The following is a 15,002-nucleotide window of genomic DNA, read 5'->3' as shown; positions in this document are numbered from 1 at the left end:
AGTAAGCAATATTATGACTCCACACATATGTTCAAAGCTACACATGTTACACTTTGACAACGTAGCATCATCATAAGAGAAAAGTTGTTGAAAGTGATGGTTTGCTGGTAGAAACTTACGGCGTGGTTTCGAAAACTCACATGTGATGATATCGATGTGCAAGACAAGAACGTTCTGGTAGACCGAAAAAGTTTGAAAATTCGAAACTGCAAGAATTACTGGATGAAGACCCAACCCAAAGCCGATTGGCAGAAACGTTAAATGTGATCCAAGAAACGATTAGCGAACGATGAGGAAAATCCAAAAGATGGGAACCACATCAATTGAATGACATGCAATCGGAAGTCAATTCCTGCATCTAATAGTGACAGGCGATGAAAAGTGGATTTATTTTGAAAATCCTAAGTGCAAAAAATCATTAGTAATATGTCAATAGTTTATCCAAAGTAACAGTGAAGTGTAACGTTAAAATAAATGATATTTATAACATTTTTGTTTCTTTATTTTATTTGCATCAGATTGTTGTAATTTATAAAAGATAAAATAAAGTCAAAGTTAAATGCGGCAACATTGCGACGTGTTGACGTCTTAAATTGAGAGGACTGCTACTTTAGATGACTACAGTTTTTATGCGGTGGAAGATTCACTAGATCTGATGAACTACCAAGGCACACTAGGACGCAATATACAGAAAAACATTTTTCTGGTTGTATTTATTAAGTAATTTATTTATGAGGTCTTACCGTTTATCGAAAATAGAAACTTACTGCTGTTCTGTAGCAACGACACTTACTTGATATATATTTAAGGTTTTATATTAACGTTTCTATTATCCAAATTGTATTTCTCGATTAATTTTATCATAAATCGTTATTTAACGCTGTTGCTTCCTAATTTTCTTTGATCTTGATGAACAAATCTACGGTTGAACGAATTTCTGTAGTGGGATAAATTCGAGTAGATGTCAGAAACGACAAGAAGGCTTTGATTGGGATCATAAAAACCGATCTGAAGGACAAAAGACACAAGGTAACGACGCCAAAACGTTTGCCGAACATGGTGAATAATGTTCCTGCAGCGCCAATGTATTGGAGAGTAGATAGTATTGATGATGAGCGAAAAAATATTTGCGTTAAAGTTAAGTTTTTTGTAATATAATAAAAATTATATTATCATACAACAGTAGATAATTAAGATAGATTGAATAACTGCAATAACAAAGCCGGGTAAGGCCGGATGTTTGGTAAGATAATCGTTGCGTTGATTATTTGCTAGATAGGCAACCGTGGTTCGGATACTAAACATATAAATAAATAATAAAACAAATATTGAACGAAATCTAATTTAAAAAAAAGATCGTCAAGGGCATTGTTCTAAAATGAATACATAAAACTCCAACCGATTTATTTATTAACGTAAAAAATATAGAATAAAATAATATATAAATTTTAACAAATAAAATAAAACAAGCCACCGTCAATTTCGCACCGAATGAGCTTCGGCCATATGCTTTTTATAACCCTCTCGGTAATCGAAACTTTCGGGACATAGATGACAGCAATACATGTTCGTCAGGTCGGAATGGACCAGCCTGACGTGGTACTTTAACGCAGACTGATTGGAATAGACTTTCCCACAATGCGGACAATTGCCGCACTGGCTGCTATGATGTGGCGTATCCACTATCGCTTTCGAAAAATTTATTGCAGCTTCTTCACAAGATAAAACCTGAAACAACGTTCTCCATTACGCCTTTCGTTAACCAATTAAAAAAAAATTAAAACGGCGATCAAGAAGGATTATACGAGCTCAAAAACAATACTAGTATCAGATGCATTCGTGATAAATTTATGGTAGTTTTTTATGAATTAGAATTTCAAACATTTCATTACAAATCAATTTCTTAATATTTGGTTTCAATAGTAGTAAATTTGAATTTGTAGTAAAATAAAATTAGATTTAGTTTCGTTAGTACTAAAAGTATTTGATAATAGTAATATCCCAAAACATTTAAGTAGCAGATTGAAATAGATAAATAAATAAAATAAAATACATATGAACTGTAAATGCCATACTTTGACAGATATATTATTATTTTTATCAAGATGTAAAAAACATGAGAAATTTTACTTTATGTATTAGTCATGACAAATAATTTAAATCTTTTTTGTTATATTTTATTATATTTTTTTTTAGATTAAAACAAAAACATTTTTTTATAATGTTATCGCATTTTTGTTAAACAGAAATGATCATATTCATATTGGTGCTACTTTACATTGTAATATATTAAAAAAGAAAACACAAAGACTGAATAGATGTGAAAGTTGATTTTGCATTATCCGATGATGATGCAAATGTTGTTCTTGGAAAGTTTAAAACTAGTAAATGAATATGTTAGATATAAAAAAAGCTATAAACACAAATAAACACTTTTTTTGTTTACACACCCTGTATACGGAACAATATTAATCCTAATTTAATAAAGAGTGGCTTACCTCCATTTCAGGATGGTCTGCACTTTCCACTTTAATACTTTGATGTAAAAATTCACTTGGTCGATCAAAAGCTGATGGACTGGATGATGATTCTGATGATGACCTTAAAATCAGTCTATCCAATTCATTTTCTGGTGGCTTCCTAGGTATAAAAACTGTCTTAGGTATTGAAATATCTGGTAACACTTGCAACATATTTAATTTTTCGCACGCCAAAGGCACTGACGGTGATTTACCAGAAGTAGGTTGAGATGTCAATGACCTCTCTAGTATGCTTCCTGTTTTAACTTCGAGAGCAGCCTCTAATATAGAACTTTGTGTTTGACTTTCATATTTTTCTTCCAATTCACTTGACTTAATTATATTCTGATCACTTACTTCCTCTAATTCATCAGTATTTTCTACTTTAATATTGTCACTTTCTATCAATTCTGTCTGATGGATTACTCTCTTATGCGAAGTTTCCTCAGTACCCTTAATTTGTTTTGGAGTTAGTTTAATTTTCTTAGGACATTCATGTGTGTCACTTTGTGTTGGTTTTGTTTTTTTTATAGTTTGTCGGTTCACAGTGTATGTATTTTCATTATTAATTAGACCAGAAACTTGAAGTATAGTGGCAGTTTGTAGGAACGATGGAAGTTGTTCTTCAGAAACCATTACTTCGCCATGATACATAAAGTTTACTATAGCAATTAAATCTACATAGGCTACATCTTTGAGAATCACTATGGGATGCGAACATGGGTTCTCCTAAAAATTAGTGTTTTGACGTTCGGTTAGAAGTGATAATAGGCAAATTTACCTTAAAAATAGTGCGAAAATATGGGCTGCATGCTGATAAAATAAATTTATGTGCCTTTAAACTTATACCTTCACATGTTAATGTAACATCTGCAAGATCTTCGGTACTTTGAAGACTCTCAAATGCATTTAAAATGCTAGTCTGAAATTTTGTCCATTTTAAGCAAAAATGATTTGAAGACATTCTTTCCGGTACTTGCGGTAAATAATCATATATTCAGTTACAACAAAATTAAAATTCAAAATAGAAAAACCACGTATTGAACTAAAAACGAAAACAAGAAAAACGTCAAACGATTGAAAAATCAAAACAAACGTCATGGAATTGAAATGTTGGCAATACGTACATGCATAGAACTACGTTAGACTATTGGCTAAACTGTAACTGAAACATATATAAAATTATATGACATCATTGTTTTTTTTTAGGTTTTGCATACATGTTGGCTGATGTCATCTTATGTTTACTTTTTTACCTATGAATTCGTGTCATTTTAATTAACAGTCAATTTTGCATTAAATATCGGTCATATGTAGTTTTGTGGCATTATCGTGTTATGGCTGTGAGTTTGTTACATTACCATTAAGATTTAAATGTACAGGAACATGATTACGAATCAGTTTACAAATTACAGTCCTTTAATGTAAATATTAAATAAGTCTCAAAATTGAATATGGATGCAAGTGATAAGAAAATAAATATAGAGGATTTATCCAAGGATGATTTGTTGAAGCGTTGTAAAACATTAGTTGCGTTAGTGCAAAAAGTTAAAACTTCTAAGGCTGAATTAGAAGAAGAAAACGCAAAACTAACGCAGACTACTAATAAAAATAATGATGCTGCAAGAGAAGTACTGGAGAAGTTAACAGAGGAGAAATTAAATCTTGTTACCCAGGTTAATGACCTAACTACAAAAAATAGGGATTTGCAAAACAAATTGAAGTCATGTGAAGAAGTCAATAAAAAATATAACGATCTTGAAACAGAAAATATTTCATATCAGAGGCAAGTAACTAGGTTAACAGACGAGAATGAACAGCTTTTATCAGATTTAGCTACATTAGAATCACAAATTTCAGAACTGAATAAACTAGGTATAGAACAACAACATCAATTACTGGAATTAGAAAAAACAAACCAGATTCAGTTATCCGATTTGCAAAGCAAATTGGCTCAGAGTTTATCTGAGGCACAAGAACTCAAAGATATAATATGTATTAAAGAAAACAAAATAACTCAGCTGTTACAAGATATAGAAATTGTCAAACAACCAAATACATTAACTAACAGCAATACTCAATGTGATTTGTTTGACAAAGATATTCTAGCTATTAAGATTGAAAATGAAAACTATTCATCAGAAATATCTGAAATTAGAAATAAGAATGATAAGTTAAAGGAGAAGTTGAAATGTTATCATTCAAAACTTAAGCATTTTGCTTCAACAACAAAAGAAATAAAGCAAGAAAAAAGTGAGATTATCAGAATCTTCAAAGCCTACACTGAGCAAATAAAAGATTGGAAAGATCATTTGCAAAGTGCCAGCAGGAACTTGCTTAAAATTGTTAAGGATCTTAAAGCAGAAAATGAGAATTTAAAGAAAGAGAATACTGCTAACAAACTTAGTGAAAATGAGGAATTTTTAAAAATAAAAGAACAAATTACTTTTTACGAAACGCAAGTAGAAGATTTGCAACATCAATTACAACAGATAAATGAAGATAAGCAAAATGAAATTGCCAGAATTGAAAAGAAATATTCTGATTATTTTGACATTCAAGAAAACTTGTTGAAATGTAGACAACAATTAGAGGATTTGACGAAGGAATTAATATCAAAGGAGGATAATTACAAAAAGGAACTAAAAGAGCTACATAATTCATTACAACAATCAGTAAAGACAGAAAAACAATTTGCCAAAGAGTCTAGTGATGAAATTATTCGATTAGCTAATAGTAATCAAGAATTACAAAAACAGCTTGCCCAGCTTCAGGATGAATTAAAGAGTGTTAAAAAGCTCCAAAACTCATCAGAAACACAGACTGATAACTGTTTTCAACGAAATAATTCAGATGATAATGGAATAGATCTTAAAAGGGAGAACTCTGAATTGTTACATGAAATGAATCAAATGAATCAAGCTTTAAAAGAAAGGGGAGAAATAATTTCGAAATTAGAGGCTCATTGTGAGGAAGTTAAGAAGAAATTGCAGGTATATGAAACACAGGCAAATAGAAATGTAGATTCAATAACCGAGAAGGAAGAAATTATCAAGAAACTTAGTGATGAAATTGATTCATTGAAACAGAAGCTTAGCAGTGCTGAGTTGGATGGTAGAGATAGAATAAACTCTAATTTAGACACAAGTTATGCAGAAAGTGAAACTATGTCTACATCAACGATATCACGAAGTGAAGAATATAACCGGTTAAAAGATTTGGACAGTTCATGGGAAGAGCGCTATGGTAAGCTTAGGACATTAGCTATAAAGTTAAAAGCCAAAATTAAAGAGCAAGCTGGTACTATTGTTATGTTAAATTCAGAAAAGGAGGAATTACAAAAGAAAATTTCAAACCAGCTGAAGACTATTCAAAATTTGCATGAGCAAATTGACAAGAATCAAGACGAATTGGACATAATTAATAGTGAAAAGAAACAGTATGTTGCGAAATTAAATTCAATTGCAGAAAGTATATCTAAAGATAAACAGTTATTAGTAGAGAAAGATGATTTAATTTCAAAGTTGAATAAAGAAAATGAACAGTTAAATAATGATAAGCAAGCTCAAGATAATTGGAGGAAACAAGTTGGTGCTAAAGTACAGACACTAAGAAAGGAGTTGGAAGCAAAGAATTTGGTAATAAAAGATTCTGAAAGTAAGTTAATTAAGTTACAGTCTGATTTTGAAAACAAAGAGAAGGAATTAAAGTTAGAACAGGAAAATCACAAACAGACCAAAACTGTTCTGGAAGAGACAAATAGCATGTGCAAGAAAAATTCGCTTTTGAATCTTGAAATGCAGGATTATGAAAAGACTGTGAAGGATCTCAGCCAGAAAGTAGAGAAACAAAAGAGTGAATTGGAACATCTCCAGTCGCAGCTTGATATGCAAAAGGGTACTGTGAATGCGCTGAGAGAACAGAATAAAGTTCTTGAAGAACAAAGACAGGAGGCGGAAAAAGAAACCAGCAGCAGCTTGCAAGAAATTGGTTCTTACAAGAAAAGTATATCGGAGCTTGAACAAGCCTTACAACAAAAAGAGACTAAGACGTTAGATATCGTTAAAGCCTTAGAGTGTGCGAGGTCAGAGAATGAAGAACTTTCCACGGAGCTATCAAAATTAATAGCGGAACACCAAAAGGCCCTGAATAGTATAAAATCCGAAAGAGATCTGTTGAGAAACCACTCTCTTAGTCTTCAGCAAAATTTACGGGAAGCTTTAGATAAGTTGACGATGAGAGAAGACGAATTGAATGCTATTAAGGATGATTATGAGACGTATAAAGTAAGAGCGCAAAGTGTACTTAAGAAGAACCAAAATCGCGACTTGGGTTTGGAAGAAAAATTGTCGGAGGAGGTTACCACATTTAAATCACAAAATAATGACCTTCAGAATGAGTTGCTGCAGCAGAGGTAAGAATATTGAATCTAACTGTTTAAAGAAATCATTGTATTATTAAATGTTGTTGCTTTTAGTGAACTTCTAAAAAGCATGGAGTCGAATAACCAAGAGCTATCAAGCGAAAATGATAGGCTTACCAAAAACTGTCAGGAATTAAAGCAGGAAGTTGAAGACTTGAAATCGAACTACGACAGATTGTCGGAAAAGTATCAAAAGACAGTTAACGAACACAATGAGTCTGTGAGAAATTTAAAGGTTGGTATGTATATTTTTTGTTGTGAGAGGCAAGAATGTATTGTTTCAAATGGCGAACGCTTTAGGTCCGGCGCTTTATTATCTACTAATTAACTATCGTTAATAAATATTGAATTTGTAGGTTCATGCCGAAACTTTATCGCAGTGTTATCGGCAACAACTGACCGAGCAGGAAACAAGACATAATCGAGAGATCATAGAATTACAGACTCGAATAGATAAAGCTCCATCTCCGATCGAGACGACGCCAGTTCATCCGAACATGCCTCGAGAGGAAGGAGAAGGATCCGAAAGCACGGACACGCATCATCAGACTGGTAAAGTTCATCCAGTCCCCTTAGAAAGATTATTAGGTCAGCGCTTGGACAGAGTTTTTAAAAGGTATTTTTTACTATTTCTATATTCACTCGCAGATTCTAAAAGCGACAACGAAACAAAATTAATCAAAAAACAATTGATGGAGCAAGAATCGAAGGTGATACATCTAACCGCTTTGCTGTCTGACACTGAACAGGATCTAGCCAAGCACGTTCAGATGAATAAACTACTTAAGGAGGAAATACGTAGGCATCAGAGGTCCTTGGAGAGGGAACAGCACGCTGAGAACTTGGAATATTTGAAAAATGTTGTTTTTAAGGTAATTTAATTTTGTATAATTCTTGAATAAATGTCATGATGATTGTCGACTTGTTTTCAGTTTGTGACGCTAAATAGTGGAGATGAACGGTCCAGATTGGTGCCAGTTCTGAATACGATATTGAAGTTGAGTCCGGAAGAAACTCAAAAATTAAATATGGTCGCGAAAGGTGATCCAGGCTTAAAGGCGTGGGCCAGCTATTTACCCCTTTGGTCGTCACCTAGCAAGCCACAATAATCCTAAATATTTGATTTTGTATTTATTCAAATCTTTAATATATTATTGTTAGAATACCTTTGGCTGTGATTTAAAATTCCCGCCACCAATCATCCCTTATATGACGTTTCCCCTCTTTTGTATCAAAATAAAAACTTACACGAACATCATATTTTATATCATTCGCGCACACACGTTTTAAAACTGGCGATAAAGCTGCAAGTGCCTTTATATAATGCTACCTTTGTTTTAAAATAAAAATATCGCTTACCGTCTAATTTTTATAAATCACTGCACTGATAAATCAATACGTATCCCCACCATCCAGGATTCCCCTATCATTTCCGCTGGCTTGTCGCAAACGCTAATCATTTTCGTCTTCGTCGCCAGCTTTTCTCAGGTAAGTTCGGTTTTTATTTTAAAATCCCATCTAATTTTATCTTATGGTTCGAAAATCATCTCCCTGCTCTCCACCAATTAATGTTGTTGTTTTCTCTAAATAATATCGTCGCTGCAAATATTTTTAGTGTTGTTTGACATTTTGCCGGAACAATAGCCGGTACGATTTCATAAAATCAAATTTATTATAATCATTCTATTGTTGTGTTTCGTTAGTAGTAACGGCGTTGATGAGTTTCATACACTTGTTTTAAAGGTACAATGATTTTGAAGATTTTTATAAAGGCAATTTAATTTTTGTTAAAATAATATTAACATTACTGTTAGGTATAAGTTATTTCAATTTTATTTTGACCGAGGGATATAATTATTATTTGGTTATTGACCTAGATCAATCCTATATTAATTAATTTTGGGGTTGACATCGATCAGTCTTATGGGGTCTTGAAAAATCAATATTTTTTATGGAATAATCTTGAAATATTTTTACGATAAATTAAAATATTAGTGTAGCTTTTATATTTCCTTTTTACTTAATTCATACAACAATTAACGCAGAGCCTGTTATAGTTATGTGTTCAGTTCAATAGCTTTAAATTATCAAGACGTTAAATCTAATTCATACACATGATGTTCAATGTGTCACACTTAGCAAACGCTCGAATAATGCATCTACTGCATAGCGAAATATTATTAGCATCAAAATTCATCTTACTTTCCTTGACAAGGCCAGTTTATTTCTCTAGTGAAAAATTGAATTTTCTGAGCAATATTGTGTTTTTGTAAGTGCTAAACATTGATCTAAGGGAGTGGCAAATTTTAATTCGGCTTTTCGGGAATCTTGTTTTATATCGGTGAGCTTATTTGCAGTTTTAATGTATGGATCTATTTCTATTTTGGTTATAGTATGGAAATATTAGAATTTGTTGTGTAATATTGAGTGGGCTTTTATGGAAGTGTTCTTTGAAATTTAACATTTATTAACTATTTATAAGTTCTTGGGTAAAAATAATTGATACAATGTAACTACACTATATTTTTTTGCGAATATATCGGTAGATAGCGCTATCTTTTCTCTAAGATTGATTATGATTATTAATATGTTTTGAATATTTATAATTTTTATGCTATGTTGTAATCCACATATTTTATTTACATTTTTGTATTGCGATTCAATATATTCTTGTTTTTTAGTAATTCTTTTTCAGTAATTTTTATGTTTTATTTTATAAATGTAGCCTTTTTATTATGTTTTTAAATATCTTTTTGCGATTGTTTTTGAATTTGCGAAGAGGTTTTGTGTATATATGGAAATAGAAATTCTATTTTAATTTTATTAGCCAAGCTAGCGCGTTAATTTTTGGCTCTTTCCGGTATATATATAAAAAATGGAAAAAATCTCTTTCTCTTCCTCTTTTTTGCAACTAAACAGTATATATAATCAAAGTATTTCAATTAATTTTAAGAAACCATAGACATTTAAGACCAGATTAAGTTTTGTTTCTTGTCCATATATGTATTAATTTCTTTTTGTTTTGTCTTCTAATATTTATGGAGTATAAACTGATATATTCTTTTCTGTTTGTAGGTCTCTTTAATTGATACTTATTAAGATGGGCAAGGAGAAAACTCACATTAACATCGTGGTCATTGGCCATGTAGATTCAGGTAAATCAACATCCACCGGACATCTGATCTACAAATGCGGCGGTATCGACAAGCGTACCATCGAGAAGTTCGAGAAGGAGGCCCAGGAGATGGGCAAGGGCTCATTTAAATACGCCTGGGTCCTGGACAAGTTGAAGGCCGAGAGAGAACGCGGTATCACCATCGACATAGCCCTGTGGAAGTTCGAGACCGCAAAATACTACGTCACCATTATCGATGCCCCGGGACACAGGGATTTCATCAAGAACATGATCACCGGCACATCCCAGGCCGATTGCGCCGTGCTGATTGTCGCGGCCGGCACCGGGGAATTTGAAGCGGGAATCTCCAAGAATGGACAAACTCGCGAGCATGCCTTGTTGGCTTTCACCTTAGGTGGGTGTTATTATATTTTTATATAACAACATAAAGTCTGTTAGTTATAGTGGTAGTCTGTCACATCTATAGTTCCTCGATATCTAAAATTATTTGTTTCTTCTAACTCTTGGTTTTCTATTTTCGGTTTCGTCACTGTGTATCCAACTCTTTATTTTTGCTATTCCTTTGTCCTTGTTATTGATTCTTTAAACATTTTTTCGAAATATACAGCTTCTGTTATCTGTTATGACCACGGCCATAATATCTAAAACTGTTTTTATTTTGATAACATCTTTGTTAGATATACTTAGTACAATCTTAATTATAAATTAATTTATTACTACATTTCATTTGTAATTGGATTAATTCACAAGCAATACTCAATTATAAAATTATAATAACTTAAGCTATAGTTTACACTAAAGGTATACACTTTATATAATTTCGTATGGTTTGGTTCGCTTCAATCTTCTGACATCCAGCGCGCTGTCTAGCAGTTGTATTGCTTCCACGTTAGTATGATTTAATAATCTTCTTTCGTGTTTCAAGGCGAAATCTTGGATAACTTCGCAAATCCATTTGATTTCCAGGTCATCGTGCAGTTCTTCGTTGGTTACATAGGCATCGGTTATCAATCGAAGAACCTTGTTTTGACAGCGTTGGATGACTAGTTGATTTGAATTTTTAGTGCAACCCCATATTTGCACTCCATAGGTCCATATTGGCTTTATGATTGTCTTATAAATCAACTCCTTTGATTTTAAATCAAGTTGAGATTATCTTCCGACTAACCAGTAATAGTTTTTTTATTTTTGTTTTAATGTGTTTTGCTTTTTGTCTAACATGATGTTTCTAAAACTATTTGAAATGTCTATCAAATATATTATTTCATTTAGGTGTGAAGCAGCTGATTGTCGGTGTTAACAAGATGGACAACACCGAACCGCCGTATTCTGAAGCGCGTTTCGAAGAAATTAAGAAAGAAGTGTCTTCCTACATCAAAAAGATTGGCTACAATCCCGCTGCCGTACCATTTGTTCCTATTTCCGGCTGGCACGGGGATAACATGCTCGAATCAAGCGACAAGATGCCCTGGTTTAAGGGATGGTCCATCGAGCGTAAAGAGGGAAAGGCCGAGGGCAAGACCTTGATCGAAGCTCTGGACGCCATTCTGCCTCCTTCCAGGCCTACTGAGAAGCCTCTGCGCTTACCGCTTCAAGTAATGGACGAGTTTCTGTTAATTTGCGTTTGATATATAAAATTGTAATTTATTCAAGGACGTATACAAGATTGGTGGTATCGGAACGGTACCGGTGGGTAGAGTGGAAACCGGTGTCTTGAAACCGGGGATGGTCGTGACTTTTGCCCCGGTGGGACTAACCACTGAGGTCAAGTCTGTGGAGATGCATCACGAAGCTTTGCAGGAGGCCGTACCCGGTGATAACGTCGGTTTTAACGTGAAGAACGTGTCTGTGAAGGAACTCCGTCGTGGATATGTTGCGGGAGACTCCAAAAATAGCCCACCTCGCGGGGCTTCTGATTTTACTGCCCAAGTAATTATATTTAATGTGTATTTTCTGGAGATGCTTCTTGGTCTTGTTTATTTTCAGGTGATCGTTTTGAATCATCCCGGCCAGATCGCCAACGGTTACACTCCCGTGCTGGATTGTCACACGGCCCATATCGCGTGCAAATTCGCCGAGATTAAGGAGAAGTGCGATCGTCGTACCGGTAAAACCACCGAGGAGAATCCGAAGTCCATCAAATCCGGGGACGCGGCCATTGTTAATCTGGTGCCGTCAAAGCCGATGTGCGTGGAGTCTTTTCAGGTAATGTTTACTTTATTGGAACAACGGCAACGCTTGAGTAATCTAAATTGTGGAATTTTTGCTGTTTTTGAGTTTTGAAAATAATTAGAACCTAACAAAATAGTAGCAAAATACGGACACTTACTTTTAATGTGGCCGTGCTTCATTTGTCTTTTAAACACCCTAAGATTTATAGAGCTTTTCAATTCTTTTGGGTTACCCACCAGATATCCGTATAGCCAATTTGAACGCGTCTTGAAACTTCTTTAAAAATATTTTGTGCCTTATTTCATCATTATAGATAAAAATATCCAAATTGGTAAAACAATAAGAATTTTAACGTAACCTATTGTACCAATTGGATGTAATAAGGTGCGTAAAACGTACCATATTTACCAGATTTAACTGCATTCGACTTCTGCCTCTTTGACTGCTTGGATTCCATGTCAACACAGATTTTCATCGAATGAAGAGATGAATTAGGAAGTTGGAGGACTATTGAATAACAGAATTCATTTCAAATCATAAAATCGCGATTTTAAATCCATCTAGTGGTCGCATAAGTTTCGCTATGGACACTCTGTTCTGTACTTCCAGAACAGACCAAACCCATCTTACCCGTCCACCATTCAGGTAGTCTTAAAATAGAGGGAAAGCCTCATTGTCCCATCTGGCAAGCTTATAACTGTCGTAAAAGTTCGTCCGCCAGTTTGTTTTTGAAGATCTTCGAAATGGCAATGTTTGTACCTAAATGCCCATGGTGTCCTATGGAATGGTTTTCCAAGTTTTGTTGATTCCATTACAATAGTGTATGGATAAGAAACTGAGCTACTACAATCCGCCTTCGGTGGCCGTTTACTTTGAACTGCAAGCTTTTGTCTAAATTCTAGTAGACTATGTTAATTCACAGCCACTTCAATATGCGTTTGGTAGCCTTACAGCTTGAACTGTGATGCATGTACCAGGAATGTTTGTTACCTGGAATAGTTTATAGCTGCGGATTTTTGAACACCTTCAGTCTACCTTTTGTGACCTTATAGCTTCATCTGCGATATTTTTGTCTGAACTGCAACCTAATACACCAAGAAATGCTTCGAGTAACTGCGAAACGATTACCGATCAACGTCAACCTGTCCTCTTTTCTTAATAATTAACCTTAATATAATCTTAATCCTAACGACTGTGCCAATTATAAAATACTGAAAAAACTGTTTTATTCAAAGAAAGAAGAGGCAATTTGTTGAACGGCGATACAAAGCGATACTGAGGGTTTTTATCTATTAGAAAACAGACCAAACCCATCTCACTTGTTTACCATCCAGGTAGTCTCAAAACAGATGCCGACATATAAAACAAATGAAGGGGAACTAAGTAATATAAGGTGGTATCATGTGTTTTTTTTTGTTTTGTAGGAGTTTCCACCACTTGGTCGTTTTGCTGTCCGTGACATGCGTCAAACCGTCGCTGTGGGGGTCATCAAGCAGGTGAACTTCAAGGATACAGCCGGTAAAGTCACGAAGGCCGCCGAGAAGGCCCAAAAGAAGAAATAACTAGACATAGCAAGGACTTCAACAGAAGGCCTCAAGAAAATCTTCATCAATAGTTTTTATTATTTTCCTAGACGTTTACTGTTAAATTATTTTCATCGGAAGGAGTTTAGAAGGAAAACTATTGGCTGGACGGTTTTTAGGTTCTTTTCATGACTTATTACACAGACTGCTGACGGGCGTCGGCGGTCTGTGTTGTTTTTGTTACTGTTTCATCGATATTCTATATTCTAGTTTTATTGTACGTTTTTCGTTGTTTAGTTTAAAAGCAAAGTATTTATCATTAACGTTCGGTTTATTGTGCATTTGTTAAATTGATGATGATAGACTTGATTACTTGATGTGTATCTGCTTCAATGAATACTCAATAAAGAAGCACATGAACTAAGTGGTTGTATTATTTCTAGACTATTAACTGTAGGACTATTATTCGATCAAAACCCAACAATTGTCAGTCATGTAATAGTTCTAATTTTGTAACTTCAAGTTTTTTTTTATACTGAGCAGTTTTCCTTACTAACTAAATTGAAGTTACCACTTTCAAAGCGTCAAAACTAATATTTACAGGGTTATATCGGTCTTTTATGTTGACCATCAATTTCTAACAATTCTCGATTACTTTCAACACTATTTTTCTTTGAAATGAATAGGAATTTTATTATCAAATATGGTATTGATAGGTATATATTAGGACTATCACGGAAATACCCTGTGTTCTTTATGAATTTGCAGAAAATAAATCAAAATACGAAAGGGAATAGCGTATGAGAATTGGAAAAACACAACGACCAGGCCAACTGCGTATTATTTCTTCAAAACTAATGCCCATAGAAAGCATTCTAAACCGTCAACGATGAGACAATTTACGTTGGACATAGCATTTGATAAACATCGCTATTAATTTGCAATAAATTGTCAACTTAGATGCAGCTAAATCAACAACAAATAAAAAATATGTAAAAAATTTATATAGAGTGACTGACGTTTTTTAATTCAAATATTTAATTGTTTTTTTACTATAGTTGGTATTGTTCTACTGGAATTCAATTGTTTGGTTTCTTTGTCATCAGTGCATCCAGGAAGCTTTTAATCCATCTAATTATGGCAATGTATTTTCTCAACTTCAAACAGTAATATTAATAAATGTACTATATACAAGATTCTACTCAAAATCACTATATAAATACAGAAAT

At 33.8% G+C, this 15,002-nt stretch overlaps 3 protein-coding genes across 6 annotated transcripts; 2 read left to right on the top strand and 1 right to left on the bottom strand.

Moving 5' to 3' along the window:
• Positions 1-1,393: 1,393 nt before the first annotated feature.
• On the bottom strand, positions 1,394-3,609 carry LOC143202941 (uncharacterized). Its single transcript, XM_076414964.1, has 3 exons — positions 3,301-3,609; positions 2,499-3,248; positions 1,394-1,728 (listed from the first exon to the last, which is right to left on the bottom strand). Exons 1-3 carry the CDS (start codon positions 3,481-3,483, stop codon positions 1,477-1,479), a joined length of 1,185 nt encoding a protein of 394 aa, XP_076271079.1. The 5' UTR covers positions 3,484-3,609; the 3' UTR covers positions 1,394-1,476.
• A 111-nt stretch (positions 3,610-3,720) lies between these two features.
• Positions 3,721-8,107, top strand: LOC143202928 (uncharacterized). Its single transcript, XM_076414922.1, has 5 exons — positions 3,721-6,933; positions 6,997-7,177; positions 7,299-7,530; positions 7,591-7,814; positions 7,875-8,107. The coding sequence occupies exons 1-5, from the start codon at positions 3,974-3,976 to the stop codon at positions 8,049-8,051; spliced, it is 3,774 nt and encodes a 1,257-aa protein (XP_076271037.1). The 5' UTR covers positions 3,721-3,973; the 3' UTR covers positions 8,052-8,107.
• An 82-nt stretch (positions 8,108-8,189) lies between these two features.
• LOC143202939 (elongation factor 1-alpha) lies at positions 8,190-14,197 on the top strand. Of its 4 annotated transcripts, none has more exons than XM_076414958.1 (6): positions 8,190-8,430; positions 10,018-10,472; positions 11,351-11,673; positions 11,732-12,007; positions 12,065-12,283; positions 13,675-14,197. In XM_076414958.1, exons 2-6 carry the CDS (start codon positions 10,043-10,045, stop codon positions 13,810-13,812), a joined length of 1,386 nt encoding a protein of 461 aa, XP_076271073.1. In that variant the 5' UTR covers positions 8,190-8,430; positions 10,018-10,042; the 3' UTR covers positions 13,813-14,197. The 4 variants fall into 4 exon arrangements, with proteins under 4 accessions (XP_076271073.1, XP_076271074.1, XP_076271076.1 ...); XM_076414959.1 differs by having other exon boundaries at positions 8,429-8,685; XM_076414961.1 differs by lacking the exon at positions 8,190-8,430 and adding an exon at positions 9,145-9,283.
• Positions 14,198-15,002: the final 805 nt, after the last annotated feature.

The sequence above is a fragment of the Rhynchophorus ferrugineus genome, unplaced genomic scaffold (assembly GCF_030347505.1).
Source record: "Rhynchophorus ferrugineus isolate W39M unplaced genomic scaffold, kcgeb_rfMv2 rfM9, whole genome shotgun sequence".
Taxonomy (NCBI): Eukaryota; Metazoa; Arthropoda; class Insecta; order Coleoptera; family Curculionidae; genus Rhynchophorus; species Rhynchophorus ferrugineus.
The sequence above is the reverse complement of the archived record's forward strand: the minus strand, read 5'-3'. Positions and strand labels throughout refer to the sequence as shown.